Raw genomic sequence first — 16001 nt, forward strand, 5'->3', positions numbered from 1 at the left:
AAAATGCTGAAAATGTGCTGCATATTCACAGACCATTTTGATATTGGCAAAGCTGCGCGAAGTATCGTCGCACACATAATGCAAGCCCCTCAATCCTGCATGCGGCGATCTTTCTCTGGTAAATCAGCAAACTCAAACTGTTTTCCGATGCATCCTGAAAACATAGCTTCACTTGTCTAATGCTTCTAGTCCGTTTATATTTATATTTTGATCATTAAATTATTTGTAGTGTATGCTGAAATTTCAGTAAATCACCATTTACCTAGACACCACCTGCAACATATTCTACATACACAAGTCACCTTTATGACGTTGCTTGGCCGGGTAGCCCTCGCGTCCTCAATCGACACGATCATCTTCATTTAGTTTCGGGCGCATCTTAAAATATAAGTGAAATATTTTGCGTAACTCTGGGCACTATAATATTTGGGTTGCATAATATAGCTTCTGCACTTGTTTATAAATTATAATTTACATAAACCTTGTTTTGGCACTTTGCTTTCTTTGTCCGCGACACCTTCGCACCGTAAACTATCCATATCGTGCAGAAATGCTCTACTGTTCCACCGAAAAGTGTTTCGCACAAAGTATCCTACCTAATTAATTGAATAAATCCATGTATTAAGAGGGAAAGGTGAAATCATGTGAATTTGGTGTGGGGTTAGTCGCTGGTTAGAAGTCCGTTCTCGCATCAGGACTTCGCGAATATCGCATTGCGTGGAATGGCCTGTACGCGAACCTATCCCTCATACTCATTCGTCGTATAATACATTAAAGCTTTCTTGTAGAGTGCTGTGACCATCGCGAAGAAAGTGGATACTTTACCCCGAAGCAGTTCGAAGTATGTTCGCCGGATTCTGTCGTCGCTTCGTGGTCGTCATATAGAGGGAAAAGAAACTTAGCCAACCCGGTTTGTCCTGAGGATCGGGAGACATGACAGTTTAATTTGTGCGTTGATGCCATTTCTTATGTACCATGGTCGTCCGACATTAGGTGTCGAATGCTCAGTCTGTTTCATCTCCGCATAGCGAACCACTCGGTAGCCAGGGGTAGGCTCTTATGTACGCTTTCCTCTTTTATTTTTTTTTTTTTCGTTTGAGCCTTGCGGATGAACAGCTGGGCTGCTTTGGGTGCGTCTTTCGGCATCCACACTGTGAGTCTTCTGCTTTCGTTTTTGCGCGTGCAAAAACGCGTGTCGAGGACTCCACAAACCCCGAGTAGAACAGCTGGACAATATCCTTGATGAGGATTGCCCAGCTGTTTAACCCCGAGGGCGGATGTTGAGCTCCCTGGAGAGGCGGTATGCTCTTGTTGATTATGTTTCTCTTCTATGCAGTCGGGGCGCACTTGAATCGTCCTCCCCCTGGGTGGGTATGGGCTGCATGCGGGTTTTTTTTATTGACATTGCTGTTGAGAGTAGAACGCAATGCGGCTGTACTGGAGAGTGATCCCGATGGTACGGGAACGTTGAGCGTTTTTTTTTCCGTGTTTAATGCCAGGTGGGTTAGTTAATTAAGGAGAAATGGCGTGATAAGAGGTAGGGCTTGAGAGCCAGCAAATAGCAAACTGTGTACAACTGTGTAGAACTGTGTACAGTAGCAACTGTGTAGCATACAAAAAATGCATTTGTGTTAAGATCTGCAGCCTTGATGAAGCAGGTCACTTTGGAATTCCGCGGTTTTCTTTTTTCGTTCCACGAGTTTTTTGTTTTTTTTTTCTAAGTGCACCAGCATCGTCTATAGGCGGCGAATAAAAGTGGCTTTAATGGTGCGCAAGTTTCGGCGCCAAGGAGGAAGGGGCGAGGACCTCTTTGTGGCGTCAGGTAATGGTATGTAACCGTTGTAAAAGTGCTTAGTCTTATATAGCTGCACGTGAAACTGAAATAAGCAACCCTTTTACGTTTCCTGGCTCCCTGCTCTCAGGATCACGCGCATGGCACGGATGACTAGTTGTGGGCGCTGCATCATCCCATCACAACGACAGGCAGCTGTTGACATCGGAAGCTCTCATTTCATGCAACTCATCGTTCGCAAGCACAACATTCACCGCAGCACATCCTCTAAATCATGTACCTGCATGCGAACACGTACTTGAAAATAGTTCCCGCTCCCTTTTTCGCTCCTTCACCTGCCGGGTGGAACCGTCCTCCCCGCCATCGTTTACTGGTCTCATGGAGGAAGGATGACTCGCTCGTTGTCCTGTCTGCCCCAATCCTCCAATCTCTCCACCTGTTGCCGCTCGGTTGGGGCGGTCTTCCTGCGTGATCGTTCGCCTGCCGGCTTGCGGACCCAATGGCGGCCCTGCTGTTTTCTTTCGTCTCGTCCGTTTGCTTGCTTGCAGGTGAATAGGAGTACAGTAAAAGTTCCTTAATTCGACACAGGTGGGACCCCGAAAAGTTGTCGAATTATCCGATTGTCGAAATATCGAATGAACAACAAAAACGCGAAATTTTCCCAGCATGACGTACCTTTATTTGCCAAAGAAGTTTGTAATCTTCGTCTGTTTTTTCGGGCGAATTTGAGGGGCGACAATAGCTGTAATAGCTGCCAGATGCTCCGTTGCGCACGCACCATGAGGAATTTGCTCACAAGTCGTCCAGCACGGGCAAGGCTTCTGCGGCTTCTTTTACCGTGCGTTTCGGTGACTGGGGCAGTTGGTCACAATCGTCATCTTCCGATGAATCGTCGTTGTCGGCGCTTATCTCGTCCAGAATTATTTCTTCCTCGCTAAACGACGATGCACGCCAAAACGAGACTGGATGAAGATAGGGATATCTGCGACACGACTGCACAAAGGAAACAAAGCACACAGGCTTCGATCACTGCAGCCGCCACCAACCTCGTTTTCCTCGTGGATGGATGGATGGATGGACGGTAGTGGCTTAACCCTTTTTATCGGGCGGCAGCTTACACCACCTAGCCTATACATCTACCCCTTTCGAATGATGCCAATGACCACGCGGTTGGCCTATGTGCATTTTTTTTTCAGCTGTACAGTAGCGTTGCTCTTGGCAGTGCTTCTTTTTTTCTTTTTTGCTCTCTGCGACCCGACTGGGAGAGCTCGCAGGCTGCGACACTAGGTCGAATTAACCGGTGCGCGCTAAAGTTTTGCCGAATTAACGAGAGTTAGGCTCCATCGACTCCTGTATATAATCGTAGGGACCATACGCGCAGGTCGAATGAGCCGATTTTCGAAATTAACGGGGGTCGAATTAACGAGCTTTCACTGTATCGTTTTAATGGGTAAGCATCATTAAAGCGACGCTTTAACAATGTTTACCCATTACAATGTTTACCCACGTTTACCCATTACAATGTTTACAATGTTTTCCCACAGTGCCTCTTGGTACACTGCGGGCAAGCCAACTTCACACAATGCGTTTCGTAAAATGAGGATGATGATAAGCGAAGGCACGTCAAGCGCCCAGAGAGAAAAAAATACTTTCTGTGGTCAGAATCCAACACGGGTCCCTCGCGTTCCGAAGCCGATGTCTACATGGTCGAAGCAATTGGGATTTTAGACTCTGACTTTGACTCAGCTTGCATGGGAAAAGCTTCGCGTTTCAACCATCTTTCTCTTAAGAAAGGGGCTTTGATTTTTTTTTTTGCTGAGTACGACAACGCGAACAGTGTAATGCCTTGTATTTGCACTAGAATGCGTACTTGGCAAATGTAAGACATTTAATCGTTACAAAAACGTAAATGTAGGCCACTTGAAGGAAAAGAAAACAAGAAAAACAACAGTTCAAATCGAAATGTTCCTATGTTTGGTTATTCGCAGCCAAATCTACAGCTCGGATATTGAAAGCCAAATCTGGCAACCATCGCCTAAGCCGCAGGGAACAAAAAAATATCAAAATTAAAAAAATGCTGGAGTCAAGGAACGAAATCACAGATCAAGCTAATCTAGTGCACTGGCAAGGTTAACCGAAAAAAATATCAAAGCCCCTTTCATCGAAGGAGAAAGATGGATGACACGCGACGCTGTCCCTGCGCGAAATTAGCTGGGCCTTTTCGATTAATTTTGATAAATGCAATTTATGTAGAAGCTCGAGTAGCTTAGATTAAACTGTCGCAATGGTGCGATCGGATGTATCGACGTCGGCTTCATAACGCGAGTTACCCAGGTTCGAATCAGACCTCAGGAAGCGCTTTTTGTAATTCTACAGGCTCTTCTTGTTTCATCGTGTGCCTTTTGTGGAAACCTACTATGTAAAGTTGACTTTTCTGCAGTTCGTTTTGGTGCTACGATCAACGGTGCAAGTAAGGCATAGAAATCTTCGCTTTAAAAAAAAAGCAATAGAGAACTGTCTGCGTTAACGTGTTCCTCCGGCGCAACCAAGAAAATGCAAACTGAGCGAAGAATCGGTGTAGGAATGCCTGCGCACGAGTAGCCAATTTTCGGGATGTCTGCGGCCGTTACCTTTTTTGTGTTCACGGGCACCGCTATCGACTTCATGAGCGCACGCGTCGTCGTCGGTTACGCGGTACGCCCTCGCACTCGTGGGCGTAGGCATGACGACAAAGGTGGTTTCTATATACAAAAAAAGACTGCCCTTCCAGTGAGCGAACTGCGAAAAAAAACCACTCGCCGCCATTACTCAGGTACAGTGCAAGCGCCAGCAAGGATGAGAGCGTACCGTGTAACGGACTACGACGTGTCCGCGCCTAATGACAGAGTGGGTAGCGATGTTCATGAGCATAAGAGGTAAAAGCGGCAAACATTCTAAAAATTGCCTACTATAACGTAGCCCTCCTTTCGCCGCTTCTAGATTTCACCAACCTCGCGTTTTCTTGTTGGCATTGAAGGAACTCGCCAACGCAGATAGTGCTTTCCTTTTTTTTTTTTCACTTAATTTCAGTCGTCCTTTTTTCAGTTAAAGGTCTTTGTGATTTGATAAGAACTGTCAATTAGGGAAGCTGGTACTGATTAATTCTGTTTAAACAGCGCCAAAACGACTGACGTAGATAAAGGGACACACAGGACACGCGCGTCAATTGTTTTCCTTTTTCTATAATACACGTCCTTCGTCTCGGCGCTGTTTGATCGGAAAGAACATTGTGATTTTGTAGCTTCGCTTTTAGTTCCTTTTATATTTGTTGCGAAACAAAATGGAGCCTGGGAGGAAAGATCACCAAAGAAAAGCTCACCACCGGCTTTTTGGCACGCTCAAAGAAAAATCGCCCGTTCTTTTTTTTTTTTTTCGCCAGAAGCGGGGGAAAAGTGACCGGGAATGTTTGCAGGCAGTTATATTCATCGAGAATGCAAAAAAGAAACGGCAGCGGATCTGATTATGGTACATAGTTGCTATGTTGTTGTGCTTCTGCTACACTACGGTACACTAAATTTCGGGTCTTCCCTGTGACGTGTTCTGTTTTTGGTTCTGCTTTCTCAATGAGTTTTGTTATGATTTTCTCTTTTTCACTCTTTTACGGGCACACCTGAGCTCAAGTAGCTCCTCTGCCTCGTGTTTCCAAAGAGCAGCCGTCGGAAGTGATTCTACGGCGAGCCCGGTGCGCGTCTTTATTGTTATCACACACTCTCGTACCCTTCCAATACGATGATTTGTGCCGGCGCTTTGCTGCTGAACCCAAGGACGCGGGTTCGATTCCTGCCGCGGCGGCCGCTTTTCTGATGGAGGCCAATAGCGAAAACGCCCGTGTGTTCGAGATTTCGGCGCACGTAAGAGATCCCCAGGTGGTCAAAATTAATCCGGAGCCCTCGACTACGGCGCGCCTCATCGCCTGCGTTGCGTTGGCGCGTTAAACCCCACAATCAATCAATTTGTGCAGGAGCAACTACTTGCTCCTGCGGGCTACATCGTTGTCACCATAGCAGTGGAGATTTTTGCCTTTGTCGCGGCGCCGCTGCGTGCTTTGTTAGTTAACATTTGGCAACCGGAGGCTCAAATGAAGCTAGGAACCGGCCACGACGTCGTGAGGTACGCAGTACGGCTGTCTACTGTAAAAAACTGGCGCCACCCACCGATGATTAGATCGACACCGAAAATGAAATGAACAGGTGTTTTGTGGCGTGTAAGTTGCGGCTTTGTATGGCTTTCTAATAATCGTGTAACTGAGAGCTTAGAGCGGAGGCAAGTAATGCCTGTGCTACACCAGCTAACTACACTACAGTTGGCGAGTTTTTTACTCGTCGCTAATCGTATTATGAAGCACGCTAACAGGCTGCAAGTATTCGATATCATCACTAAGGAAGTCATGCTGCAGTTATTTCTTGATGTACTAAGAAAGAAGCAAAAAAGGTGTGAGCGTTGTTTACCGTCCTGCAAGTGGTGATCAGCGAGTGCACTATGGACAATGCTAGCGCTTCGACTTCATCTGTACATAATCATCAGCACTAGCACGCACGCCTGTGCTTCATGATCTTATTCTTGTACATACTCATCATTATGCATGTTGTGGTCGTCATTCTTGCGACTGGAGCTCTACAATTATCGTCGCTCCGGACCTCGGTCTCGGAAGAAACATCAAAGTCACAGGTTTAGTTCCAATACACGATTCCCATGTATTAGTAAATAATCCATAGCCCCACCATGCTTCGCCTTATAGCGCGGGGATAACTGAGCCGGGTAAAACATTTGAAACCTTCTTTATGTGAGCTGTATTATGTGGGTCGAACGCGGAGTTTCATAAGTAAGCTCTTAAGCCACCATACAAGCTGCTTAAAGAACTGACCGGTAGCCAGCTTGCTTCCCAAAAAGTACAGGTAGACCCCACTTTTGGAGTATGTTTACATGGTAGAAATATGACGAGCAGGGCGAATTGAGCAACATGCAAGGCGATAAATACCACGAAACGCGCAGATCCACGCGTGCGTGGGCGCACCGACTTGGAATTGCGTTGTGATTGAGGATAAAGCACCTGTTACGCCGCCAGCAACGCAACCTGTTCTCGTGCTCCGACTCTATTTTTATTGCTCTATTGGTATATGGATTTATAAGCATATTAAAAAAAACATTTGGGTTTAAGTCAGCGCTCCTCTTCGTCGCCCTCTATGCCTGCGATGTTGGTGCGGTTCACTTTAAAGGGACCCTACAACACTCTTTGAGCAGTGCAAGGAAACCTTGATTGTAGGGTTTAACGCGCCGACGCAACGCAGGCGATGAGGCGCGCCGTAGTGGAGGGCTCCGGATTAATTTTGACCACCTGGGGATCTTTATCGTGCGCCGAAATCTCGCCCACACGGGCGTTTTTGCTTTTCGCCTCCATCTGAAAAGCGGCCGCCGCGGCCGGGAATCGAACCCGCGACATCGTGCTCAGCATGCAAGGAAACCTGCGCGACTCTTAGCTTACACTACGAGAAATACCCGAGCTAAATATTATACGTGCACGTGAAGCGGTGAGCGCGCAAATCGCTGTGAAAGACGCGGAAAAACCAACCGCGCTCTCTTCAGTTCTCCTCATTATGCCCCCCTGGCATGGCCTAAACGACGTCATTGAGGCCATGGCTGTCCGATCGGCTGTCACTGGTCAACTTCGCGGCTAATTTCTCGCATTTACTGTGACGATCCACCGTCGTCGGCGCTATGTGTGAACCTCTTCCATGCCTGAACCTGTAGGCACAGTTTTGCAGTTTCTTTTGTGTTTTGAGTGCGCGTGGAGTTTGAGTGATGAGTTCAATACTTCCCTTTCAACCAGACCACTCGACAACAAACGTTTATTGCTTCAAAAACGCCCTACCGGCCGAAGCGCTTGCTTGCGGGTAGGCACACATGCCTGCTGTTTTTGTGGCACCAGACCGGAAATAAGAGTTCCTCCACGTTACGGAGAAAAGGAGAAAACTCCCCGGCCTGTGATATATCGAAGGCCGCGGAAGAGAACGCCGCGAGCCGCCCGAAGCGATCTCTCCTTTAGCAACAGGGATACGGAACAGAAGTTTGTGAAGTTTGTCTAATTAGTAGTTGTCTTTTATCCCAGAGTTCCAACTAGTGGTGTAACTAGGCAAAACTCGTGGCATATAGCGCATCGCAAACGTGTGTGGCCGCCGGATCAGCTGAGCACTGATATTTTTCAGCTTACTCCGCCCCCCTCTCCGGGAGAGAGCGCGCAGCTTTCGTCGCGTTCTCTGCAGTCGAGTTGAGAGGGAACGATTATGCGAGATTTCTCATCGCGCGTAGTTTCGGTGATAGTGAACGGACTTTCATAATTCTTGCGGGAGGAGGTTGCTGGGCAATAGACTTTACCCCAAAATACATTCCTAGTAGTCTATGCTACGTGTTGCAGGGTCCCTTTAATGCTCCTCGTTGCGTGGGATGAGTTATTCTTCAGACCTGTAAGGAACAAAACCGTCGCTCTTTTCCTCCCGCGAGGTTTTATCCGCTGTTGAACAAAGTGCTTTTTCGCTGTACTTTCTATTATGGAGGGGAGCGGTGCTGGTACACGGTAGGAAGCACCAGGGTTTTACGGTGAAGCTTCTTTGGGATAATTCTGCGAGTGTTCGTGTCCGCCATCGTTTTCCATCCACACACGTAGGCGCAAAAACGCAAGAGGCGTGTTTGAAAATGCTTGCCTGATACGGATTTTGACAGCGGAGATTTTGACAGCTTTTTGACAGCGGAGCTGTTGCACGAGCCGTAAGTTCAGTGCTGCAGGGAAAAAAACTAAGAAATTGCGAACGCTTGTGAGCGTGTGACACGCGGCGACCACCGAGTGTCCCCGACACGCGGAGTGGCTTTAGCCAAAAAAGAAAAGTAAACAACCCCAAGGCGCGACAAAATGCCCAGCGCTCGAGCTTCGCGGCGACCGCGAAGCCCCAGCTCGCGCAGTAGCTTTAGCAAAAACAACAACAACGAAAAAATTCACAGCATATCCACGGGGTGAATGATGATGAGTGGGCGAAGCTCCTGAGGGGAAATCATCGGTAAAACCGTGACTCTTCAGTGAAAGTTCGCCCACTACATCTGTGTCCGAACGTAACGTCTAGAAAGTCTCGCTTAAACCGCGCGTCGGCACCTTGGGGCTGAGCTCGCCTGATGCGTTTTGCAGACGCCTCACGAGCTCTCACTGCATCGGGGTCTGCCTGCCGATACGCGCGCTTTCTCGCCGCTTCCCGTTCTCTGACGTTTTGGAGATCCTCTTCGCGCCGCAGCCGTGCCGCTTCGCGTACGGCAGGGTCCTCGCGCCGTTGCCGTGACGCTTGGGCCTCTCGTTCTCGAACGCTGGGATCTTGGCGGCGTCGGCGCGCAGCCAGACGACACGCTTCGGCCTCCCTCTCTCGTACGGCAGGATCTTGGCGGCGGCCGCCTTGCGCGCTCGCCGCTCTGCAGCCTTATCCGTCGGGCGACTCCGAGCGCGCCAACAGCGAACGGATTTTATTACAACGCTCCCCGCCATCTAGTAAACAATCCAAGAACTAAACTAGAGGTAGCCACGCCATCTAGTAAACAATCCAAGCGCATCTTTTCATCATATACAAGTACCGCCATCTAGTAAACAATCCAAGAACTAAACTAGAGGTAGCCACGCCATCTAGTAAACAATCCAAGAACTAAACTAGAGGTGGCTACATACATACGTCGAGGATGGACAGACACACGCCTTAAGGAGCTTCGCCCCTAAAAAAAAAAACCTTCAACGCTGTCGTCAAGCGCTACCACGCATGCAAAAGAAAAAAAAACTCCAGCGCTAATGCTAAACGTGAAAAGACACCCTGCTTGGAAAAGGGCACCGCGGCTGCCGCGTTCTCTAGAAGCCATTATGGATCATTGGAGACATGGCTACGAGTGTGCCAATCCTTCCCGAGACGACTTGCCCATCCCGCTACCACTTCCTCGAGTCCATCAAGAAGTGCTGGTGGAAGTTCACAATGCTGAGGACGACTTTGCATCCACAACTCGCCGCGAAGAAAACTAGAGCACTGCACGGGCCCGGGCCCGACCCGGCCCGCGGGCCGGGCCGGGCCGCCCGAAGTCGACTATCGGCGGGCCCGGGCCGGGCCCGGGCTCAATACCGCAGGCCCGGGCCGGGCTCTGGCTCGACGCCGTGGGCCCGGGCCGCGCTCGGGCTTGAATTCATAGGCACGGCCGTTAATAGGTCCGACGTGAAGTGTAGGAAAGAGCATAAAAATAAATATTCTTGGTTTATTGTCGCGCGCTTCTTGCTGTTATTTGTACGCATTGTTTTAAAAACGTGTTTTGCTAGGTCTGATGGTCACTATACTGCAATTTTAATGACATTTCTTGTACTGCATCAAGATTTTATATTTTGGTGTATAACATACCAACGATACGATTACAAGGAATGGCCAAGAGGGGAATGAATTAATTCAGATATCCTGGAGCTTTGCTCCTATGTCTATGTATGTACACGTGTGTTTTAGATGTCGCACCAATCAAAATGCGGCTGCCCGGGCCGGAAATCAAACACGCGTGCCAGAGAAACACCACCGCTTAACAAACACTGCAGGTGAAGTATTTCAACGCGCGTACATACTCGTTGATTCAAATGCGGATCAGAAAATTTCAGCAATACCAACTTGTGGCCTAGACAACCACGTGAAGTTGCCAAGAGTCTGGTAGTCAAAGGTGATGATGTCTCTCGTGCAAGAATACGAGCTATTATTACGCCGATGTGGCGTGAACTGCAGACGGTGAAAGCTAAACTACGTGCGCTTTTAAACCCTTATTTGTTGCGTTTCAGTTCATGACGTGTTTGTAAAGACTAGATGATCCGTCTGATCGCCCGGAATATAATAAACAAACTTTCTTACAGCGTCAGAGACCGGGCCTGGTCACACACGCGCGGGCCCTCCCTAGGCCAAAAAATAAATTACCGGGCCGGGCCGGGCCTGGGATTGAGATGGCGGGCCCGGGCCGGGCTCGGGCCAGGCTCGCTTATGAATGCCCGGGCTTGGACCGGGCTCGGGCTAGGTGTTACGGGTCCGGGTTGGGCTCGGGCTTCGCGAAGCGGGCTCGGGCCGGGCTCGGGTCTTAAAATCAGGCCCGTGCAGTGCTCTAAAGAAAACAACCTCTTCGATGAATATGACGACGATTGCTAGCACCGCCACTATGCAAATAAACAATGCTACAGAAACGTAACTACGGGTCCGGCAAAGCTCGCCTACAACAGCTTCGCCACTCAAGTCTTGCGCGTGAGTGCAAGCTTTCCTGATTGTTTTTACCAGGGTACACAAAGGGTACAAGGGACCCTTTCGGACAAGTGACGTTCGACTCTAACCTCAGGAGCAACGGAGCGCTGAAATTTGTCTTGATCGATGACTGATTATGAGGTTTAACGCGCCGAAACTACAGGTTCCGAGGTGCGCCGCAGCGGAGTGCTCCGGATTAATTTTGACCACCTGGAATCTTTAAGGTGCGCGAAATCTCGAACACACGGGCATTTTTGCTTTTCGCCTCCATCAGAAAAGCGGCCGCCGCAGCCGGGAGTCGAACCCGCGTCCTTGGGCTCAGTAGCACAACACTTTAGCCACTAAGACACCGCGGCGGGTTGAAATTTGTTTTGCTCACGCTTTCAATTGAAGAAGTAGACCGTACATAAAATCAAGGTAGGGCATCAAGTTGCAAGGAAATAAGTTGTTCGAAGTGCGTTTTTGTTCATGAAGCTGTGTTGTTTTGTTTAGATTTTACGGTGATAACTTCAAATAGCATTTCAAAATTTGCTCGCGAAAATTCTTAGCAATGGATAAAGTAACTTTAGGGTAAATCTAGGGTCCTGGTTGCTGCAGTTAAACAATCGAAAGCAACTGCTTATAAACTATCAAAAGTAACTTGAAAAAGGTGGCAGAGTTCGTACAGACATGTCCACCAACAAGCGTCGACGCAGCGGCTGACGCGTGACTTTGTCGGTCTCATGTGGTTACCCACTCTCTCCTGAGTGTCGGCGCGCTGCCACAGAAAGACGCCGGCGCTCGCGCGACGCGTGACTTCGCGCCCATTGGGCCTTTATAGTGTAAGAAATCGAGCCATATCCACTGATGTAGATGTAATCTGCGTGCCCCGTCCGTTCGTAACGGACATGGTTCCACCCGCCATGTGACCTCGTTGCGTTGCGCAAAGGCCGCCAGCTCAAGGTCTCCGTAAATGCACTGCATGGTCGGGAGCTGATGTCCGGGCAGGTTGATGTAAATTTATGTTACGACGTCTCATCCATCTTCCTTGACGTCAGCGCCGTCACGTTGATAAAGTGCAGTGCAGGGCAGTGGTACAGCAGTGGGTGCGAAACTAATGAATCCATAATACAGTGCTTTGTTGGGCGTGTTGGTTCATGGCTTCAAAAAATTATAACGAGCACAAAGGACGAGGAGAGAGAAACACAGCGGAAACACAGCGCTCGTCCCGTCTACTGTGTTTCTCTGTCCTCGTCCTTTGCGCTCGTTTTAATTGTTTGAAGTAATGAATCCATGTAGCCGCCGCGGTGGCTCAGTGGCCAAGGCGTTGTGCTGTTGAGCCAAAGGACGCGGGTTCAATCCCGGGCCACGGTGGCGGCTTTTCTGATTGAGGCGAAAAGCAAAAACGCCCGTGTGCGAGATTCCGGCGCACGTTTAACATCCCCAGGTGGTAAAAATTAATCCGGAGCCCTCCACTACGGCGCGCCACATAGCCCAGGTGCGTTAAACGTTACTCAGGCAAATGTGAATCCATATGGCCAAAGAGGCTCGAACGATAAGAAAAGGCTCGTAAACGCCGTGCGTTACGTTCTCATCAACAACCGCATGCAGCTTTGCTGTTAATCATGTGTTGGTCATGTAGAATTTCGTTGAGAAAGGAATGCCGGCTTGGTTGTTCCTCAAGGTTGCTGGCAACCTTACGTAACGAAAAGGGGACACTCTCAGCAATGTCTAGTGAGGTATTTCGCCCGTTTTCAAACGGAAAAGCCTTAAATCCGTATCCGTATCCGTAAGGGGAGGTAATTCATGACCAAGAGCATCGGTCGCTGAACTCGTGCTGGGATGCACTGCGGATCAGCGTGGAGCATAGCACAGGATAGCATGTGAATTGTAACGCATTATATTTAGGCGTCGTCTCAGTGTAACTAATTAAGCGCCGCCTTTTGCACGAGCTCTTCAGTGTGCTATGAATGGGTGGAAAATTAACCTTCTACGAACTCGCACAAATGAATGTGACCTAAGCGAACATGTTATGCAAGCCTAGACCCTATTTGCCCGGCTGGAACTTTCATGCAAAGCACACCGTGGTTTTCGGCGAGAGTTGTGGTAAATGTAAAAGTACCGTTTACTTGTTCTTGAAGTTAACTCTGCCGGTCTGCGCTGTCAGCAGGCCCATTTGCAGGTCTGTTAGTATAACCTTCCTTTTTCGTTGAAAAAAATAAGCGAGACCGTTCATTACCATCACCACGACGTGGGCACATCGCCAGTGCCCCATCTCCTCTGTTTAACCATGCACGTGCCAATAGTGGCGCGTTCTGCTGCCAGGGCCACGGGGTCTGTGACTCCCAGGATGCCTTTTGGCAAAAAGAGAAAGTGGGTACTCATTTGTCTCTCAACTTGTTGGCGGCGCGGGTCTTGTAAGTTTCTGCAGCGACGTCGTGGCTCTAAACATAGAGCCACCCGGTTTTCTATATCGCGGCCGCCGTCTCCACGAGTACGGCGCTCAGGGTCTGCAACTGGCGAGCGTGCTGCGTGTGCGCCCGCCGCACCCGAGCCTGTTTTGTCTCGCTGTTCCCCCTTTGTGTGGCGTTCCTCTTCCGAGAGCTATGGGTGCTGGCTGCCGGAGCTACGGAATCGTAGGTCTCCTTTTCCAGGACGAAGCTTGTAGCCGTCTCCTTACGGGCTTAGTTCTAGGCTTTGCGTTGGTAAGGTCGGACGTCAGTATTTCATATTTCAGAAGGGGTTTCGGAGGGCAGCGAAGGAATTCGCGGGACCATTGAGAACAGCGTATATTCTGTGAGACAAAAAGGTGGTAAGGACCTTATTTCGAAATATTGTTGTGATTAAAAAAATTGCGTAGAATCTTCTGGAATTCTGGCTCCACCGTACGTACAAAGAAGGTTAAGAGAACGAGTTGTTGCAGGAGTTCCGCACCTGCGTAGGGGTGTCCCGGGTCTATGGACTTGTCAGTGGTCGTTGCACTGCTCTCCAACGCTCGACATTTAGTGCGCGAAATTTCGGCAGGCCGGAATGATTCAATCACGCTCCATTATAACCTTTAATGCGGATTGTTAGGGCTGCCCACGTGCCTACGTCGGCATCGCGCCACAACCTTTCTTGAAAAGGAGTCAAGTTCTACTGTGACATCAACCATTTGCCCCTCACACTCTTTAATAACAGGCGCCGGGTGACTGGGCTTTTAAACTAGTTTATTAATACTATTTATATAAACTAATAAAGCCCCTCCATCACGTTCGCTGTGCAGATGACTAAAGCAGTAAGGCCTTGGACGTACGCTACGTCCAAAGCCCTTTCATACTGCTTTAGCCGCGTTGTCATTGTGGCAGATCCAAGAAGCAATGGAACGCACTCTGAGCGAGGCAGTGCTCGCAGCTTCGTCTTCATCTCACAGACCGTCATTGCCCTCTGCCTACTCCTATCTTATTCTGTACTTACAACGACCATTATAGCTCTGCGAAGCAAAATGACAACACAGTTCAATACAATGCGTGTACCAGCGGTGCAGTGAACTAACAGAAGATGCTACCAGCGTGCCGCGATAGCGTGGTTGCAGAGATGGCGGCGGAAACGCAGGCAGAAATAACATGGCGGCTCTTCCGCTTTCAAGGCCCAGTGAAAAGGAGAGGGGGAGGGCGGGTTTGCGCCACTTATGAACCACGGGCTTCAAAACCATCGTGCACAAATGCGAAATTTTTGCAAATGCACACTCACGTTCACAACGACGTAGTTTGCTCGTTTTAGAAATACGTGACTTCTGTACTAAAATGAATGCACAAAACTCTCACTTGCTAGACAGCTAGCGCCATCTAGTGAACACTAGATAGGCCAAACTGTTTCTTGTTTATTTTTTTATTTCATTACCGAAGTGATATATTTCTAAACGAAGCAAACTATGCCCTTAGGAACATTTCTATGGATTTGTAAACTTTTTCTTGTTGGAACACGACGCTTTTTAAATCCGTGGGTCATGACTGAGGAAGTCCCATAGGAATGTGATCAAGTGAGTCCCCGTTCAGCTGTACGGTGGGCGAAAGCAGATGTGGTGGCTTCAGCCACAGGCGAAACGCTTAATTTAACGCACATAGTGTACGCCTCCTTGTTTTGCACCATTTTTTCCCTATAGTGCACCGGGAAGGAAGAAATGTGCGCTTTTTTAAACATCAACCAAAAACCAGAACGAAGACACAATGGGCGCACAAAGTTGAGTAAAACACGAACAATTTAGATAAAAAAGCAGCCGGTTTTATATCACAGCGCGCCTAACAAATCAATATATTTTTATCCCACAACCATTTTCGATTCCCTTTCTTGGAGATTATTGACCTCCCTTCTGGTGTGTATCAAACTTATAGCGCCAGTTGACGCATTTCTGTTGCTATGGTGTGACGAAAACAAAATTTTGCATTTTTTTTTTTGCCGCAAGCGCGTGGTCACGCTCACAATTTGTCTTTGTTTTGTTGCGCAGCCCACATGGAAAAAGGGAGCAATGGCTTCTGCACGTTTCTTCTCACGGCTATATCCATTGTTTTCATCGTCCTGACGTTCCCTTTGTCATTATTGATGTGCATCAAGGTACGTGCTCACTCATTTGCGCTTATATTGCTTAAACTGTGGCTGACAAGTCCCCACACATCCCGACATGGCATAGACTCAACATGTATACAAGCGGGTACAAAATTGATCCCTTCAAGCCGCGCTGGCCATTATTGTATTTAAATACCAAACATGTGTAAGGAACCACGTGGTTTCTTTCACAGGGATGTCGCCCACGTATGTCTGGTAATCAGACCGGCGTCTTGTTTTTTTTTTTTTTTTGTTTCGCTTCGGATGAAGTGAAGCCATACGATACTATAGGAGCAGTATCGCTGAAATACTGACCAAATGGTCACAAAGAA

General features: G+C 48.5%; 1 protein-coding gene across 5 annotated transcripts in view; it reads left to right on the forward strand.

The window, feature by feature from the left end:
* Positions 1-16001, forward strand: part of LOC144139080 (stomatin-like) — a 128539-nt gene that overhangs the window by 57969 nt on the left and 54569 nt on the right. For all 5 annotated transcript variants that reach the window (XM_077671566.1, XM_077671571.1, XM_077671568.1 and 2 more), the window contains one exon: positions 15572-15678. In XM_077671566.1, the coding sequence (XP_077527692.1) occupies positions 15572-15678 (107 nt within the window). The remainder of the gene's footprint in view (positions 1-15571; positions 15679-16001) is intronic.

This window comes from Haemaphysalis longicornis, unplaced genomic scaffold (genome assembly GCF_048455015.1).
Source record: "Haemaphysalis longicornis isolate Haplotype H1 unplaced genomic scaffold, Haemaphysalis longicornis Haplotype H1 scaffold_1, whole genome shotgun sequence".
Taxonomy (NCBI): domain Eukaryota; kingdom Metazoa; phylum Arthropoda; class Arachnida; order Ixodida; family Ixodidae; genus Haemaphysalis; species Haemaphysalis longicornis.